The 19,241-nt window shown below is 35.0% G+C and overlaps 1 protein-coding gene across 5 annotated transcripts in view; it reads left to right on the top strand.

Moving 5' to 3' along the window:
• The window catches only part of DMXL2 (Dmx like 2), a 54,342-nt gene that overhangs the window by 15,440 nt on the left and 19,661 nt on the right, over nucleotides 1–19,241 (top strand). For all 5 annotated transcript variants that reach the window (XM_035336024.1, XM_035336026.1, XM_035336025.1 and 2 more), the window contains exons 9-24: nucleotides 578–752; nucleotides 1,634–1,870; nucleotides 3,116–3,393; nucleotides 3,580–4,276; nucleotides 5,476–5,597; nucleotides 6,647–6,736; nucleotides 8,459–8,576; nucleotides 9,308–9,427; nucleotides 9,836–10,063; nucleotides 10,835–12,514; nucleotides 12,801–12,911; nucleotides 13,670–13,839; nucleotides 15,123–15,220; nucleotides 15,377–15,542; nucleotides 16,501–16,765; nucleotides 17,492–18,591. In XM_035336024.1, coding sequence (XP_035191915.1) covers nucleotides 578–752; nucleotides 1,634–1,870; nucleotides 3,116–3,393; nucleotides 3,580–4,276; nucleotides 5,476–5,597; nucleotides 6,647–6,736; nucleotides 8,459–8,576; nucleotides 9,308–9,427; nucleotides 9,836–10,063; nucleotides 10,835–12,514; nucleotides 12,801–12,911; nucleotides 13,670–13,839; nucleotides 15,123–15,220; nucleotides 15,377–15,542; nucleotides 16,501–16,765; nucleotides 17,492–18,591 — 5,655 coding nt within the window. The remainder of the gene's footprint in view (nucleotides 1–577; nucleotides 753–1,633; nucleotides 1,871–3,115; nucleotides 3,394–3,579; nucleotides 4,277–5,475; nucleotides 5,598–6,646; nucleotides 6,737–8,458; nucleotides 8,577–9,307; nucleotides 9,428–9,835; nucleotides 10,064–10,834; nucleotides 12,515–12,800; nucleotides 12,912–13,669; nucleotides 13,840–15,122; nucleotides 15,221–15,376; nucleotides 15,543–16,500; nucleotides 16,766–17,491; nucleotides 18,592–19,241) is intronic.

Here is a 19,241-nt window from a genome sequence, read left to right on the forward strand (position 1 = left end):
TGTAAATGTTTACTAGAAAAAATAAAATATGTAGAATTCTAATATCTATATATTAAATATTAGAACTATATCTAATATTTAGTTCTTATAAGCATAACAGAATAGTCTGAATTATTTTATATGAATTAAGTTTATTATTAATCACTGAAGAAGTCAGAGAAATCTAATTTTGCACCCAAGCTCCATGTTTTTAAAAGCACTACTTTTTCTGTAGCTAATTAATAGCATTGGGAAGAGACTATAGCTAACTGGTAGTGTTGGGAAGACATGATGTTTAATATGGAATAGTAAGATGGTTTCATTCTGAATGGGTATGAAGGTCTGTAGTTTTAACAGTAGAAGCAATAAACTCTTCTAGTTCTTTAGTTATCTGATTTGATAATTATATTCCCAAAAGGTGATATTACAGGGCTATGAGTTTCAGTGGTGGTCATGTGAAGTATATTAAATTTACAGGAAAAGAAAACATGTCAATGTAAAAACAAAACTGAACAAACAGTAATTACAAAACTATGCATTTATATCTTCTTTTTTTTTTTTTTTAGTATTTCTTAAATTATTTTTCTAATTATACCAGACAATTCACCATTTGAAAAATATGAGAAAAGGACAAAGGAGATCTTCAGTTCTTGTTACCCACACAGATGTATTACCAGACCAACAGGGTACTCATGAAGTTCAGCGTCACATTTCACACCATGCAAATGCACTTGGTCACTTCCATATAGCAGCAAGCATCAACCCTAATACAGGTGAAATAGAATCATTTATTAAACTGTTAATAATATATTTTCACAAAAAGGAAAAAATAAAGGGGGCTGAGGTTCATGTTCTTTGCTTTGCCTAATTGAATAGAAGGGATTTGTAGGAAGAGCACTATTTCACAATTCTGTCATTTGGCTTAGAGTTTTGTAAGACAAATGAAGCTGCTTTTTTATTATTTTTATTTTTTTCCAAAGATCACAGACTGTCAGAATGGTTGTAGGTCATCTTGTGCAATGCCCGTGCTTAAGCAGGGTCACTTATACCCAGTTGCTCAAGACCTTCAGCATTTTTAAAAGCCATAATTTCATTTTTGCACATCAGAAAGCAAAATAAATTTCACTACCTAAATTTCAAGTCTGCTTCGTGCTTGATTTGAGGAGAAAACAGTATATGATGACTGGATTACTTGCATCCTACATAATATAAAGTGAATGGAAAAAAAAAAAAAAAAAAAAAAAGCTGTACAAGATTTTATTAGCAGGAAAACAGCTGCTTTCTGTAGAGTAATTTAGAATATTTTAAAGAAGAGAATGAAAAACAAACCCGTGTGTAAAATCAGTAAATGATATGACAACACTGCAACTTAGAAAACTGAGCAATTAGACCCATTGAATCTCATCTACCAGTCTCATTTGAATCAATTGTTTTACTTTATTTCTTGATGCTAAAATCTTTCCTTTTTTTTTTTTCTTTTCATTTTTTTTACTCAAAACATACATAGAAAATTGATCTTACCTTTTCTAAACATACAGGCACAAGTTCTGTTCTACCAAAAGTGGGTTAATTGTCTTAATCAAGAAATCTGTGTGTGTTTATTAGATACGCGGTTTAAGATACAACTTTTTGATTTGATTACAATTGTCCACAGATATCCCATCAATTTTGGCTGGAACAGCTTTTAATATAGATGAAGGCAATGGAGGCTTTGTTGTTCACTGGTTGAATAATAAAGAATTTAATTTTACATCATCTATTGAAGTATTTATGCAGCATCTAAGAAAACTTTCTGAACAACAACTAGAACAAGATTTTGGTGATGTTGAGGTTGAAGAGGAAGAAGAAATGGAAGAAAAAGAGAGAGGTTTGCATATGAAATTAGATCACGGTTAGTAATCTTGATCTATAGCACAAGGATTATTCTGAAACGCATTTATTTAGTGCAATAATTACTGCAGTTATTTAACACATTATAAATAATAGTAATGTATTACTATTCTAAAATTAATAGATATAGATGCAATTTTGGCTCCTATAATAACTTGGTGGCATGAAAAGCTTAAGGATGTACTCTCTGTTGGAATGCAGTAATGATAAACACAGTGAAAAAGAAAGGTAGCTCTGGTTCTTTATTTCCATTTTGGAGCTACTCCTTAAGTTATGAAATTATGACTAAGAAGACTTGCTCTTGATTCGCCCTACAATCTCAGGACAGTAATGAGGCATGAATTGATGGCAAGCTTTAAGGAGGGTTGGACATAGCTCCATTTTAATGTAACTGCACTCTTTCCAGTAGAGGTAAGCTTTACATCTTAAACCTTACAGCACGCAATGATCCGAATTGTAGCTGTTCACAAAGAAAGAGGAAGAGAGAGACATATTTTGAAATTAATGATGAAAAACATGCCCTACAAGAAGGACTTAACATTGCTTCAGGAGCATCACTTTAGCCAGTATATGTATTCCTTCCATTTTATTAAAGATTATAAATCCCGTTTGTTTAAAATTTGAAAAACTTATGTCTTCCCTTGTCTTCTCAAAGTTAAGAATGAAGAATTATCTAAGAATTTGTAAAAATAAAAGCCTTTCTACTTAAACCAGTAAGAGCTATTAAAAACAATAAACAGATGTACTTTTGTTGTCATTTATAAAGCTTAGTTTCTTAAAATCTAGGTTACCAATGCAATTTATGACTAAGACTTGCTCGTGTCATCATTCTTAATGCACATGCAATACATACTACTTCATCACTTGTCACATACCATGTTTCATAATAATCAAATAAATTTTTAAAAAGTCATTAATTTGGAGCCAGCATTCATATAAAATACCTGTTTTTGTATAGTTGAGCAAAATGATCTTAGATCATTGATGTTAAGTGTCTGAATTTTTATGGTTGTATTTATTATTACATGTATTCCATAGTTAGGATCAATAGTCAAATGCCAGGGTCTCTCACTGTTGTGCAAACAAACAAAGGTGTTTCTACCTTCAATTTGCATGAATGTTCTTATGCGATAGCACTATTAACAGATTTGAAAATATTGTTGTTTGGAGTGGAAACTATAGTAGGACAATACTTGCAATTTGAAAAAACAAAACAAACAAACAAAATACTTATTTTCTGTTGCAGACTTGTCTGTAGATAGAGAATCAGAGACAGGGACTGCAACAGGTTCTTCAGAACATGAAGATGGAGAAAGAGAGGGAAGCCCCAGAACATCTCTACCAGCAGGCCTACGCATGCCTCTTCCAACAGTTTTGTTAGATCGGAAAATTGAGTTGCTCCTAGCTGAATGGAACAGAAATCCAGATATGCTTTTTACTATCCATCCTATTGATGGTACCTTTTTGGTGTGGCATGTGAAGTATTTAGATGAACACACTCCAGGCATCTTTCGACAAGTTCAGGTGTTGTATATTTGAAATTGTTTTATTATTTAGGATCTTAATGAACAGTCATTATGTTCCTGCTATTTAAATCTGGTCATCAGAATTACTTGAAATTAAATTAATTCCTGTGAAACAGTTGACATTAATTTGGATTTACATTGGGTTGTTATATTCTAATTTTTTTTTTATTTTTTTCCCCTCCAGGTTTCATTTTCTTCTAGGATTCCTGTTGCATTTCCTTCAGGAGATGCTAGTTCCCTTAGCAAAAATATTATGATGTATGCTTGCCCTGTCTTATTAAAAGATACCAGTAATGCTGTACATCAGAAGACAGTGGACTTCCCAGATAAAACCCTAGCAAGTAAAGGACCAGGCTTTGCTCAGAACAGCACAAATGTGAATATAATTTCTCCCATAGTGATGATGATTTCCAAACATATAGATGGCTCTCTAAATCAGTGGGCAGTTACTTTTGCTGATAAATCAGCTTTCACTACTGTGCTAACAGTCTCACATAAATTTAGGTACTGTGGTCACCGTTTTCATCTTAATGATCTAGCTTGCCATTCTGTTTTACCATTACTGTTAACATCTTCTCATCATAACGCTCTATTAACTCCTGAATCAGACAGTTCTCAGGATTCTGACAGAATAAACAGAATAATGGATCCTATAAAACATGTGAAAGGTTCTTCTAGGCAGCAACTTAAAAACGCAGCAACCCGTACATTCTATGACCCAAATGCAATCTATAGCGAGCTGATTCTGTGGCGTGTAGACCCTATAGGACCTTTGTCATACACTGGAGGAGTATCTGAGTTGGCTCGAATTAACTCTCTTCATACCTCCGCATTCTCTAATGTAGCCTGGCTTCCAACACTTATTCCAAGCTATTGCCTTGGTGAGTATTCCTAGCATGATCCCATATAGAGTTGACACTGGGGGGCATAAAACTACTTTTTCAAAATAAATCACTGTTGTATTTGGAGTATATTAACTTTCCAGCAATTTCTTTATATTGTGTCAGTGAACATTCTTCCTTTATTTGAAACTAAGCTACGTCAAAACAGCAGAGTTCATGTGGGCTAAGAGTTTGTAGTTACCATGGATCACCTGGCTTGCAGGAGCTTTTTTGTGTGAGTTAGCAATCAGTCTCACAACAAAAAAAGGTGATCCCATTCCTCAGTGCTTTAGGCAACTTTGCAGAGTGCTGTCTGCATTGACATGGTAATTATAATGCAAGTGTGATGATGGCATAGGTATCTGGGTTGTTGGCCTCATACAGTTGCAGGAGGCAGTGGATTGAACAGAACTAGTGATTGGACCACTTGACTGAAAAATTTCTAGAAATGTTAATCTATTAAGCCACTCAGATACTTATTTTTTATTTATAAAGATGTAGTAGTTGATGTTGTGTACAGTACTAAAATGTAAGTTATCACATTATTAAGTTTTATACTAATAGTGCCAGGATATTTTATTATAATAAGGCCAATCTGACCTTTGAAATTTTTTAATGGGTGTCAAAGATATTGTGCAACCTCAGAAATCTTAAATGTGCTTTCAAAGGCATAGAATTTCTTTGATTTAAAAATAAAAAAAATCCTTTTGCTCACATACTAATGTTCTATGCTGTCTCAGTCTCGCAAAGGCGCTATTCTAAACAGTTTACCTTGGATGCCTACTCTAAATCATCTCCAAGAACCTAGGGAAGCTAGAGTCCCTAAGCTCAAGTTCCAAACACCTCCCTTGGAGGTGACAGTGAAGAGAATATAATCATTTTAAAGACAGGAAGCATTCTTTTAGGTGTACTATCTATTGGTTTTTGCTTGTGTGAACAATGGTTGTAAACAATAGTGAATTCTGCTTAGGTTATTCAATGTTTATGAGGAGTTTTAGTTACATAATGAGCAGGAAGTTATTTCAAAGTCTAAATAGTGTTGTTTCAATGCACATAATTTCTTGGGGTGTTTTTGCTTCAGTATTTTATGACAGTCATTGTTAGAAACATTCAGATATTGTGAAGTGGAACTTGAGTACGTGATGCTATTTCATGCGATTTTTTTCTTTAACTATAAAGTTTTTTTGTGTTTTCTGTAGGTACATACTGCAACTCCGCTAGTGCTTGTTTTGTTGCATCTGATGGCAAAAACCTGAGACTCTATCAAGCTGTTGTAGATGCAAGAAAACTTCTAGATGAACTATCTGACCCTGAATCATCTGTAAGTTTTATGTAGCAATGGCTTGAAAGTTTTAAAATAAAAGTTAAGGTAACTTTTAAACTTTTTTTCCCCCTCCAGTGATTTTTCTTATTTCCTCATGTCTGTATATTAGCTTGTATAATTACATGTTTTGCAGATGTCTGTAAACATTAGCAGACAGTAATGTGGATATTACTACTAAAAGTGGCTGAACTGAAACAAATATCCCTGACAAGTTTCCGCATCTTGTAGTATGTGGTGAAAGAAAAAACAGGACTTTTTTCTTTGTCTTCTAGGGAGAGGGGAGTCAGGAGCAAGTGGGCAGGTGAAGATAGAAGAGAAAGACTAGGGTGTATACACTTATACACTACGGTGTGTATATGAGGGAGGACAGAGATGATGGGATAGGAAGGAGTCAGGGTAGGTTATTGCTAAGGGTAATATTGGCTCTTATTTTTTCCATTGTAGTCTATTCTTTCTGTTTTTTTATTATGTTTCATTTCTATGACTGAGCAAAGTAAAATCCGGCCTTGTAACTGTTACTGTATAAATAAGCACATTTTTCATTTTTCCATTCTTCTGTTATTTTTTAAGCTATCCTGCAAGCTATAGCTTGTCAGTATTCAGATCAGTCTGAGGAACCTGTTACAGGAGCAATGACTGTGAATGCTCCAGCAAAAATCAATAGTACATTCCATTTATATATAAGCTGTATTGATTTTTTAAATTTATTTCCGTGTTGTGACAAAACCTGAAGCTTTAAACAAAAGTGAAGCAGAGTTTCTCATAGTACCTATGCTGTTACGTTATTAGGAAAAGATAAGTCTTTAAATAAACCTTTACTTTCTATGTAAATTGGTATGCTACCCCCATGAATAGCTGAAGACTCAAAACAGTGCAAATGTCCTGACGGGTACATTATTCGTAACTGCCAAAATGACAACAGGAAGAAGCCTATTACTATTTACAGCAACAAAGAAAATTATAGCATCAGTTTATTGTAAATGATTGCAATTTTCTTCTGTCTGAAGAAAAAATATGCTAACTCATCTCATTTTCCTCTTTTTCAGAAACTTATTGGGGAAGTGTTTAACATTGTGAGCCAGCAATCTACTGCTCGACCAGGGTGCATTATTGAACTTGATGCAATAACTAACAAAGTAAATAAATGTTTAATTCTTTAGGGTATCACATAAAACTGTTTAATAGCTTTGTTGCTGATTAACCTAATCTGTTGAAAATACAGAAAAGAAAGGACATTTCTCTATGGTGATAATGACTGCCTTGAATTTTTGTGAATGTTGAGTTGCCTTGAATGTTTTTGTGAGACAACTTGTAGTTGTTAGGAGCTCAAAGCCTGTTGTTACAGAGTGTAACAATATTTTCTAACATAAATCTTGTTTAAAATAAACTTGTCTGAATACTGCTTTACACCCATCGTAATTTAAAGAATTAGCTACGTGTTTCAATCAATTAATTGATTGAATGGTAGTATGTTTTTGTTTGTCTTGTAAGTATTAATTACATAGGATTAATTTTAAGTTCAGGTTTACAAAATATTTGTTAGAATTTTTTTAGATTATTTTATGACTTGACATGAGGAGTACAGGGAATAGCTTATGAGGTAAGAAACAGTCTTCTGCATAAGACCTATGTTGTGGGAAATACAATAGCAAGACATCCTGGGTGTCTTTTATGTTTTCTATTTCCTTCTTAGTCATACTTTCAAGGCTCTAATGTCCTAGTATAAAGCTTAATCAATATTTGTGGACCTTACCAACTTCTACAGAAATGGTAAATAAGTTAGTTGGATTATTATTTTTCAGTTTCCAAATTTTTTTTAAATGAATGTAGAAATTAATGTATCAATTTGGGAGGCTGAGACTAGGAAGAGCTTTAGATGTGAAAAAACAGCCTGCAAAAATTCAAAAGGGCTGCAAGCAAGAAATAAGCCCTTTCTCTTCTAGGAAGGGTCAGGAAGAGAAGCCCTCTCTCTTCTACAAGAAAACACTGAATCCAGTTTCCTTAGAGGGCATCCCAATCATGATGGTGACCGAAGACTTTCCCATGATACAAATGTCATTCATGCATCCTCTCACTACCTCCTTTATCCCCATAGCACCTGCTGAAGCTCTAAAAAAAACCATCTTTTATATTGAGTCAGTCAGCTTTTGCCAATTTCATCCTGGTAGGATTTCAAAACTACCCGTGTGAAGGAAGATGCCTCTCCATGATTCTCTGGTAAAAAAAAAAAAAAAAAAAAAAAAAAAGTGTTCAAGAACATGAAAACTTTGTTGTCGCTGTCTTTGGGGGACACGTTTTCCTTGTCTGCAGAAATGGATTTCACTGCCAGCAGCCTCCTCTGTAGAGGGGTGGAGATACTGAAAAGAGGTCTGTTGCTGTCAGGAGGAACAGCTGTTGAGTTATAAGAGAAGGAATATCAGCAGTTTCTTCCTTTTATTTTTTTTTTAGCAGATTTCTCAATCCATTGCAGTCATCTTTCCACTGAATACTGATAGAAGTCTAAGAGTTGTTGCCACAGTCCTTTATTTGATACTGAAAATAAAAATACAAAAATTATAATAATAATAATCTGGCATTAGCTTCAGCAAAAATATTACAGAATTAGTCTAGTATGGTAGATTTCATTGAAATTTTGGAATACATACACAACAGGTTCTAGAACATGCTGTTCTTAATGTAAGAGATGAAATTGTTCTGTTTTTCTGATGTATTATCAACATGTATTTTCTGTATGTATTTTCAACATTATAAAAAAGTAAGTGATCCTCAATCGATAGTTAGACTGTACAAAAAAAAATATGTTAGTAAAAAATGTTGCTATACCATTCTGAGAGCATAACTACTGCTTGATTTTACAGTGTGGCTCAAACACGCAATTACTTCATGTCTTTCAAGAAGACTTCATTTTGGGATACAAACCACAAAAGGAAGATGTAGAAGGGAAGGAAACTGAGATATTTTTCCAGCCATCTCAAGGTATAGTATAAGAATAACTACTATGAAGTAGGTACCAAAACTGTTCTTAAAGAATACTGAAATCTAGCAGGCATCTGCTAGCTTCATTTTTAATGAGAATATATTGAATTCACTGAAATGGCTGATTCACATTGCTCATATAAATCATTGTCTACATGGTAATGGTATTAAATAAAACTATTCTAATTTACCTACAGTTGAAATATTTTAACTTGTATGACAAGGTCTGTTTTTCAAAATGCTTTGTGTTATATTTTTAAAATGTGTACAAAGTAGACTGGAAGTGTATTTCCTGAATTAATATGTTGTTCCAGGTGATTAGGTGCATATGTCTGACTTTCTCTTTTATCCTATAAAAAGTAACTGGGAATTTGGTGCTAGACTTAAAAGTTTAATTTTTATTTTTTTTAAAAAAAAAAAAAGGAAGCAAGCACTCTGAGAAAACTTTTATAATCTAGCAGAGCAGTTCAAATTGATTAAGAAGGCAAATACATCTAATAAGTTAGATTTGTCATTAATACTCGGGTTGGCCTTAAGTCAGTCTCTATTTTACTAAGTCTTCTATAGCTCTGAACAAACTAAATATTGATTAAAATGTTGTTAATAGTACCATTTAAGTATTTTGTTTTGTAATCAAACAATTTCAAAAGGTAAAAATATGTTTTTAGTATCAGTTTTTATCAATTGTTGAATGTAAACTTCATGATTATGGTAACATGTTTAAATTACAGGGTATCGTCCACCGCCTTTTTCAGAAAAGTTCTACCTAGTAGTAATTGAAAAAGATAGTAATGGCTGTTCTGTTCTTCAGATGTGGCATCTTCATCTCAAATCTGTGCAAGCCTGTTTAGGTGAGTGAGTAATTGTATTTTCTTAGAGATGAACATTTAAGTAACATGACAGAAAATTTGAGGCTTGGTGTTCTAGAAGCAATAGAAGGAATAAGTTTTCTTGCAAACATGGGTTGCATTCCATAGCTATGACAATATGAAAATTTGTTAAAAGAGTGAGTAATATATTTAAGCACTGGATTCTTTATTTTAAACTCTAAGTATTTCAGAATACTACGGATATCTTAAAATGAGTAACCATAGCATAAAATTATTTGCAGTAAAACTAAGCAGCCAATACACAATATAATTATTTTCTGCATAACTGAAGCAATGCTAAGAATTAGCATTGATTATAGCATGTTTATGCTTTGTCCTCACATACAAACATTTTTTAACACTGTTTGCAATGATTTTTCTTGTATATAGCAAAAACTACTGAAACTACTTTATCAGAGAATCAACTTAGTGTACCTGAACAGAAGACTGTAGATTCTTCTCCAGATATATCACCTGGTGTAAGTCCCATTCCACGATCTTCATCAATCGCTAATCTTCAGACTGCTAGTAAGCTCATTCTGAGCTCCAGACTTGTATACAGCCAACCACTGGATCTTCCTGTTGGTGTAGAAGTAATAAGAGCAACTCCTTCAGCAGGTAAATTTAACTTTTTTCTAATTAATCCACTAATTCATCTGCTAGTTCATAAACTAGTATGTTCTCAGCCTATCACTCTCTTGATTAACTGATACAGGCAACATGGGACTAAACAAGTGTTCTCAAATCCGTGTCCAAGTCTCTCAAATCAAAAATGTGCATTTTGCAAATCACTCCTTTCTTAATTGTATCAAGTCCTCATAGAAAAGCTTTTTGTGAAACTTACTGCTTTAATGACTGGAAACTTAACTTCTAGTCTTAATTTATGATCAATTTATACCCACTTGTTCACCTGCCAACATTAATCTGATGAGTATATGATGCTTTTTTTTTTCTTTTAACTTGATGTACTTACCCTGTCTACTTCTGTCTGTGTCTCTGTGTCTCTCATAATATTCTTAAGTACCATCGTGCCCCTCTTAGGTTTAATTTTTGTAGGCTATGCAAGCCTAGTCTTAATTTCCGTTATTGCATCTGATTAAAGCTTTGTGTTTCTTTATTATTCTAACAATCCTTTTCTGAATTAGTTTAGTTCAAGTGTATTTTCCTTGAATAGGGACCATAACTGCAGATGATTAACATCTAAACTGTTAAGACTGTTATCAGTCTTAAAACATTTGTCCTTACCCAGCTCCAAATTACAGTAAATAAATAAATAAATAAATAAATAAATAAATAAATAGTTCTCTATTAGTAGTTACAATGTTGTGTCTGTCTCATATAGGTATTTGACTTTTTATTACTGATACTAAATATTTGTTCTGACTTCAGGTCATTTGAGCTCTTCATCAATATATCCAGTCTGCCTTGCACCTTATTTGATAGTAACAACATGTTCAGACAACAGAGTGCGATTCTGGAGATGTACTGTAGAAAAAGACCTGAACAGCAAAAATGAAGAAAGGGAAACATATCATTGGAGAAAATGGCCTTTAATGAATGATGAAGGAGAAGACAACAGCAGTACAGTCACCATAGTAGGAAGGCCAGTTGCCGTTAGCTGTTCTTACACAGGACGTCTTGCAGTAGCATACAAACAACCCATACAGCATAACGGTTTTGTTTCAAAAGAATTTTCCATGTATGTTTGTATACTTGAGTGTGAGTCCACAGGAGGATCAGAATGGGTTTTGGAACAGACTATTCATCTGGATGATTTAGTTAGGGTTGGAAGTGTGCTTGATTCAAGGGTCAGTGTAGACAGTAATTTATTTGTTTACAGTAAATCAGATGCATTTTTGAATAAAGACAAATACCTGGTGCCCAGTATCAAGCATTTGGTGCATTTGGATTGGGTATCAAAAGAAGATGGTTCACATATATTGACGGTTGGAGTTGGTGCCAACATCTTCATGTACGGAAGACTTTCAGGAATTGTAACAGATCAAACAAGCAGCAAAGAGGGTGTAGCTGTCATTACTTTACCACTAGGTGGCAGCATAAAACAAGGTATAAAGTCAAAGTGGGTGTTGCTTAGATCGATTGATTTGGTATCATCTGTAGATGGCACTCCTTCACTGCCTGTTTCTCTCTCCTGGGTGAGAGATGGTATACTGGTGGTGGGAATGGACTGTGAAATGCATGTTTATGCACAGTGGAAACATGCTGTCAAGTTTGGTGATGGTGAAAGCGATGTCTTCACTACTGAAGACCCAGCAACTCAAGATCCACTCAAAGCAAGCTTGATAGCAAAGAAGACCAGTGTAATTGATGGGGCAGGTATTGTGGATGATGTTTTTGGCACTCCAACTGTAATTCAAGATGGAGGCCTATTTGAAGCTGCTCATGTTCTTTCACCTACGCTCGCTCAGTATCATCCAACCCAGCTATTAGAACTTATGGATCTGGGGAAAGTTCGCCGAGCCAAAGCCATTCTGTCACATTTAGTTAAATGTATTGCAGGAGAAGTTGCAATAGTTAAAGACACAGAAGCTGGAGAAGGAACTGGTCCTAAACGCCATCTTTCTCGCACCATTAGTGTAAGTGGTAGTACTGCAAAGGATACCATCACAGCTGGAAAAGATGGTACTCGAGACTATACAGAGATAGACTCCATTCCCCCACTGCCACTTTATGCTCTGCTTGCTGCAGATCAAGATGCCACTTACGTTTCTGAAGAAACTTCTAAAATACCTCAGGGGTCTGAAGATCATGCTAAAAGAAAAACAGAGGACCAGTACTCGGATCTATTCCAGATTCAGCCTGTTACAACTGACGACTTTATTGATTTCGAGCCTGAAAAGAGAGAGAGTAAATCCAAAGTTATTAATCTCTCACAGTATGGTCCAACTTACTTTGGCCGGGAACATGCCAGTGTCCTTTCAAGTCACCTGATGCACTCAAGTCTGCCAGGCCTCACTCGACTAGAACAGATGTTCCTCGTAGCTTTGGCAGACACCGTGGCAACAACAAGCACTGAACTAGATGAGAACAGAGATAAGAATTACTCAGGTTAGTTATGAGCATATTATTAAATTAACATTCTTGATCTTCCCAGCTAAGGCAAACTTACTCCTTGAGTATTTTGGGGTTAAAAAAGCTGAAAGCTAGTATCAGTTATTCAGATTAGATACAGTAAAGCAAAATCACTTTATAAATCTCTGTATTTCAAGCATAATACTTCATTGCAAACAGCAAATTTAGAAACGTACATTCCTTACATGCTGCATACAGTAAGTCATATATGTGCCCCTGTAGTCATCTGCATATTCTAAAGTCAGTATTTTGTATTTTACAGGAAGAGATACCTTAGATGAATGTGGCTTACGATATTTGTTGGCTATGCGCTTGCACACCTGCCTTCTGACATCACTACCACCTCTGTATCGAGTTCAGCTGCTTCACCAAGGTAATTCTTGGAATGTGGCATTACTTTCATTTTATCCAGTTGAGCTGACAGGACCTGATAATACTTGATTTATATTGTATTACTTTTATTATCTCCATATTAATTTTAGATGACACCTATTCCATTAAGGCCCTTGTCTTGCAAAGTATATGCTTCCCTGCATGCACTGTAAACAGACAAAAATGTAAAGTTCTAGAATAGCAGAGAGATTCTCTGCCATTCAGTTTGAGCATGAATAATTTCCCCAACCGCATAACATAAAAATTGTATCATATTTTACATTGTTTCTGCTGGAGGACTGAAGGGTTTGCTTTACAGAAGTATATTTTTTATTTTCCCTCTAAGATGATGATATTATTTTCATCACAGCAGGTTTTTTTCTTGCTCTGAGTAAATGCTCTTGTGAAATACAGGAAAGAAAAGCAATTACTGCCTCAACAGCATACAGAAAGGTTTCTGGGCCACGATGGGTCTGTCTCTGAGATAACATATTTTTGCTTCTATCTAACACCAAACGAAACTCAAGAACATACATGAACAGCGTGCTGGAAAGGAATGGAGGAAGCACCAAAGAGAAACATGTATTTCAAAGAGAGAAAGAAAAAAAATGCTTTGACTGCTCCTTGAATTGTTGTGACAAACAGTATCTCTCACATCTACCAACATTCTTTGCAAAAATCCCACTTTACCTCTCTGACATATTCCATTTGTTTATTAACAAGTTTTAATTTTCTGAATTTTATTATGTTACTGTTTAGGCCTATCTACATGTCATTTTGCATGGGCTTTTCATTCTGAGGCTGAGGAGGAGTTGATCAACATGATTCCAGCTATCCAGAAGGGAGACCCACAGTGGTCTGAATTAAGAGCTATGGGTATAGGTTGGTGGGTCAGGAATATCAACACACTCCGAAGGTGTATTGAGAAGGTATTTTTTATTGCTTACAAATATAGTTACGTGCTGTTATGCTCTAACAGATACTTAGGATGACTTGTGTAGAGCAGATCCCTTTGCACTCCAGCCCAGATAATATTTTAACAGTTGTTTTTTTCCATATCCAGCACCGAAACATTAGTACTGTCAGATAATGTTGGCGGTTCTGATTTACAACATTTGAGTTAGGAAAGCCATTTCTGAAGGACCTAATCTTTTTCCCCACATTTCACAGTATGTTTAAGATTATATTACTCTATTTTAAGAAGAATCCTTCTTCAGATATATGTGACAGCATATATCTATTGATGAAACAGGAAATTATTCGATACTGAGTCTTATTTAAAAAATAACCGTTTTAAAAAGTATTATTCAAGAAAAAAATACATTAAAAAATCCTCTTGTAAATTCTGTTGGTTTTGATAATAAAATAGTACAGAACATAAAAGGCCTGAGCTGAAAATAAGTGCAGTTTTTACGCCTTTCTGGAGAGTCACAAAAATAGTGTTTTATAGAAATATACACCTATATTATATAAAACCAAAATAACATCAAATCCCATTTTCATGCAGAGTTTTTTATGGGAGCTCCAATAATAGATTTTCATAAGATTTTTCATAAGATTTCATAAGATTTTCATAAGATTTTAATAAGATTTTCAGCTTTCTTATCAAGTTTGATGGATTTGATTTATTACTAGTCTTTGCTCTGAATTACAATTAATGTACTCTTTGAGTTGTTTGTGGAACTTCATCGTTTACTAAATTTCAGAGGTTGTAAAAAATAATTTATTTTAGTGTTACAGGATGTTTGATGAATCCAGGAGCAAAACTTAATTATTCTAGTCATCTAAATCTAATGCAATTACATCGCTGAGTCCTATACAGGGAAAAAAAAAAATATGGTCATTAAAGAAATATTTGTATTAGCTTGCAAATAATGAATTGCAAGAGGAACTTCACCCAGTAGTATGAGTTAATGTAACACATTTGAGGAAAAGATTTTTATTTTCACAGTTGTAATGTCACACTGTAGTGATGGGGGGGGGGGTTAATATCTGCAGTAGTGCTGTTTTTCTGAACCTTAAGAACATTAACTCTGTAATGAGCTGTCACCTATCAAAAAATTAGTTTCTGCAAAACGTTCTGAAAGAAATTACTGTTGCTTTATATAAATAATGCGGTTTCCCAGACCATCATTTCTGACAGAGAACATGTTCTTAAGCTAAAAGCAAGTTTTATATTTGCAGTAATAATACTAGATTTTGCTTACTATAGGTTGCAAAAGCTTCATTCCAGAGGAACAATGATGCCTTAGATGCTGCACTTTTTTATCTTGCTATGAAGAAAAAGGCAGTGGTCTGGGGTCTGTTTAGGTGAGTTCTACTAACTGTAAGTTTGATTAAATCATAATTGAACCAGGAATGCAAAACAGAACTCATTCAGGATTAGAGTTTAATTGGTGTTGTTCAATTGATTGTATCCTAAGGTTATATAATAAGAAGTTGTATATATTGCATTTCTTTATGCAGGTCCCAGCACGATGAAAAGATGACTGCCTTTTTCAGCCACAACTTCAGTGAAGACAGATGGCGAAAAGCTGCTTTAAAAAATGCTTTTGCTTTGTTGGGAAAACAACGCTTCGAACAATCAGCTGCATTTTTCTTGCTAGCAGGTTCACTGAAAGATGCTATAGAGGTATTAGCTTTTGAGAAATTATGTTTCAGTTTCTAGCTTGAACTTCATAACTGCATCCTTAAAAGCTGTTCTGCTGCTCTTTTTCACAAAGTGTGGCAGCAGAACGGGTATGTCTGTATGTGACCCCCTTGTGCCCTACAGACATCCCATTTACTTTCATACTACTGTTAAAAACAGATTAGAAGTTGATCTGAAGGCCAGAAGTATTCAAGTACATCAGTTCTCAGTAGACTGCCTCCTGGGAAGAGCAGTCATAACCCTGCAGGCAAAACTTTGCTTTGTTCTAATTAAGTTGTTGCAATGCTCTGTTCAGTTTCCAACTATTCTGCATTCCCTAGTGTTTTTTTGTTGTTGTTGTTTTGTTTTGTTTTTAATAAATAAATAAAAACAGGAAATCAGAGAGCTCTTCTGAAGCATCCTGATAATCCCTTTTTAGTGGAGCTGTGATGTTTCCTGCCAAAAGGGAGGTGAGAGTTGTCAGCAGGGTCATAACTTAGGCAACATATCTCAGGAGATAATGGAAATTAGAGAACTTCTATTTATCCTTCCTATTGTATGCAGTCAGTGAGTCTTTACCTGTGAAAGTACATTTCTGCAGATGAGTCAGTGGAAGAAAATCTTTCCAGTGATGTGTTAACATTAAAGCTGGAAGCTAAGTTTATTCGACTAGCTATAACTTCTTTACTACTGGTATATTATTTTTTGTCATGCTGATGTACTGCCATGCATACTAGAATTGCTGAAATAGAAGTCAGAACACCTCTTCCCAAACATGGAAGAAAATGTCATTTGGATGTATCTCACCACATTTTTGACTCAAAGATCAATATATACATGAAAGATCAGATATGAGAGAAAAAATCTGTTCTGTAAACATATATTGCTATTCACTTCATTGTTGTTTTAAAAAACAAACTTTTCCTTATAAAGAGACATTTTTCCCCCTTTCTTATCATAGGTGTGCCTTGAGAAAATGGAAGACATCCAGTTGGCTATGGTTATTGCTCGTTTATACGAATCTGAGTTTGAAACCTCTGCCACATATACCTCCATTCTTCATGAAAAAATTTTGGGTTGCCATAAAGATGGAACTGGGTTCAGCTGTACTAAATTGCATTCCGATCCATTTCTGAGAAGCATTGCATACTGGATAATGAAAGATTACACGAGAGCACTGGACACTTTATTGGAACAAACACCTAAAGATGACGATGAAAACCCAGGTAAGGAGAAAACATTAGTTTGATGGAATTCTCTAAGACAGAGTAGAGAAAGGGTAATACTTTCTGTGTATGCATGTACTCCCTTTTCTTGAAATGCCATTATGCTGAAATCATTAATTGGATTATGTACTAGCCCACTCAATTTCTTCTTCATTTTTTTTCCCCAATTTATTCCAGGGGCTTCTCTCCAACCCCCCTGTATTGAACTTAGTTTTGCTGTCAGATAAACTCTGGAGGGCCTTCCTTGTTTGGTACTTCCCTACAATACCTCTCTACTACTTAGTGCTGGCTAGTTTTTTCCAGCAGACTTCAAATTCTCATTCTTGCTTCTAGGAATCAGCATTGTCAAGCAGGGCTTCCTATCCCATCTCTTTTGAGATTAATGTTAAGTGACAGAGAGGTGGCTCCATACATTTCTATAGTATATTCCCTCCCCTAGGAAAATATCCATCTGTCTGGCCTTCTCAGCTTCTTGTAGGCTTAGCTGAGTGGAATATAGGAGTGAAGCAAATGTCAGAATTTCTTATCTTTCTACTCATCCAGCTCATATCTTTAATCTTTTTGTGTGGAGTAAGTAATACTTTTGCTTTGTTTTGGCAACTAGACCCGAAACTGTCTTTAGTTTTGTGTTTTGACACATCTTTTTAAAGCAGGAAATACTGCAAAGTGAAATAATACCATTTGAAAGCCATTGTTAATAGATGCCATATCTGTTTAATTCCTTAGTTATTGTCAAGTCATGCAATCCTGTGGTATTCAGTTTTTACAATTATCTTCGGACCCACCCTTTGCTCATCCGAAGATACTTCAGCTCACCAGAAGGGACTCTGGCCACCTTAGGTCTAAAAACTGAAAAAAGCTTTGTTGATAAAATTAATCTTATAGAAAGAAAATTATTCTTCACTACTGCAAATGCTCACTTTAAAGTGGGTTGTCCTGTACTTGCCCTTGAAGTTCTTTCCAAAATTCCAAAAATAAGAAAAAAGTCTACTATAACTACTGAGAAAGATGTATCTAGTCCTCCAATACAGGCTGGTGTTCAAGATTCCAAAGCCCTAGGGGGTGGAGCTGGAAGTGGTGATGTAGACTGGTCAAAGCCAATTTCAACTTCCTTTGCTCTGGAGGGTACTGTTGAATCTTCAGCACAATTTGACTGGAGTCAGCCAGCAGTAAAATTTGATGATGAGCCTCTTACTCTTGACTGGGGTGAAGACAAAAGTGAGTCAGACGATGAGGATAAGGATGTTGGCATAATGATGAAAAAATCAAAATCCAGTTCTGAGGATGAAGAACAAGATAAGAAAACCTCAGACACTAATGTCTCACAAACACCACATGGAGAGATTTCTGATATTGGAGACACTGAGGTTGATGTTATTGCTGAACAACTCAAGTTCAGAGCCTGTTTGAAGATCCTGATGACTGAACTGAGGACTTTGGCTACAGGTTATGAGGTAGATGGAGGAAAACTCCGATTTCAGCTGTACAGCTGGCTTGAAAAAGAGATCGCTGCTATGCATGAAATATGCAACCATGAAGCAGGTGGCAAAGACTACTGTAAAACATATACCAAAGTAAATGGGGATTTACTTGATCATGAGGATATTATGGATAAGCCAGACATTGGTTCCTATGAACGGCACCAGATAGAAAGACGTAGGTTACAAGCAAAACGAGAACATGCTGAAAGACGAAAGTGGTGGCTGCAGAAGAACCAAGCTCTTCTAAGAGTTTTTCTAAGTTATTGTAGTCTTCATGGGGCACAAGGTGGTGGTTTAGCATCTGTGAGAATGGAGCTGAAATTTTTACTGCAAGAGTCACAGCAGGTAAAGCAAATTAAACTAATTTCCTTTAACAAGTCTGAACAGTTCTGGACTGTCAGTTTTGTCAAATGCTTATGTTTGTGCCTTGATACATACCTCATGTTCTGCAAGTCCAATGTATTTGGGGCGAGAACTTGGTATTTTAGAGTTTTGTGTATCCACATCTGGGTTATTTGGTTCTTCAGAATTTGTTAGAGGGTTAAGTTGCCTGTAATTATGGTACATAAATGTTACTTTATATATAGTAGCTGCAGCATTATATTTATGTTGCAATTAAATTATTATATAGGTACCTAGAATATTGTGATCAAAACAGTAAGTTAAATTCACAGCTGATGAAGTATGATAAAATCTCATTCTCGACACCTCTGCAAATCAATGCAAGGGGGCTATAAGGGGTGGGATCTTAGTGTCAAGGCTTAACAAATAATACTAAGTCAGACAGTGTAGTGCTCCCTTTTACTATATTATGGCATTTTCTACATTTATTTCATACAGAAATAGATATTTTCCAGCAAATGTTAGTGACTAGTCTGAGCAAATAATCTGATACTGGGCAAATCACTTAACTGGCTCTGGTCCCTGGTTTTTTACATTTAAAACAGGAGCAATAGTTGATTGTTTTGATGGTGGTGAACTTTGTCATTTTAAAA

This window comes from Oxyura jamaicensis, chromosome 10 (assembly GCF_011077185.1).
Source record: "Oxyura jamaicensis isolate SHBP4307 breed ruddy duck chromosome 10, BPBGC_Ojam_1.0, whole genome shotgun sequence".
In the NCBI taxonomy this organism is placed as follows: Eukaryota; Metazoa; Chordata; class Aves; order Anseriformes; family Anatidae; genus Oxyura; species Oxyura jamaicensis.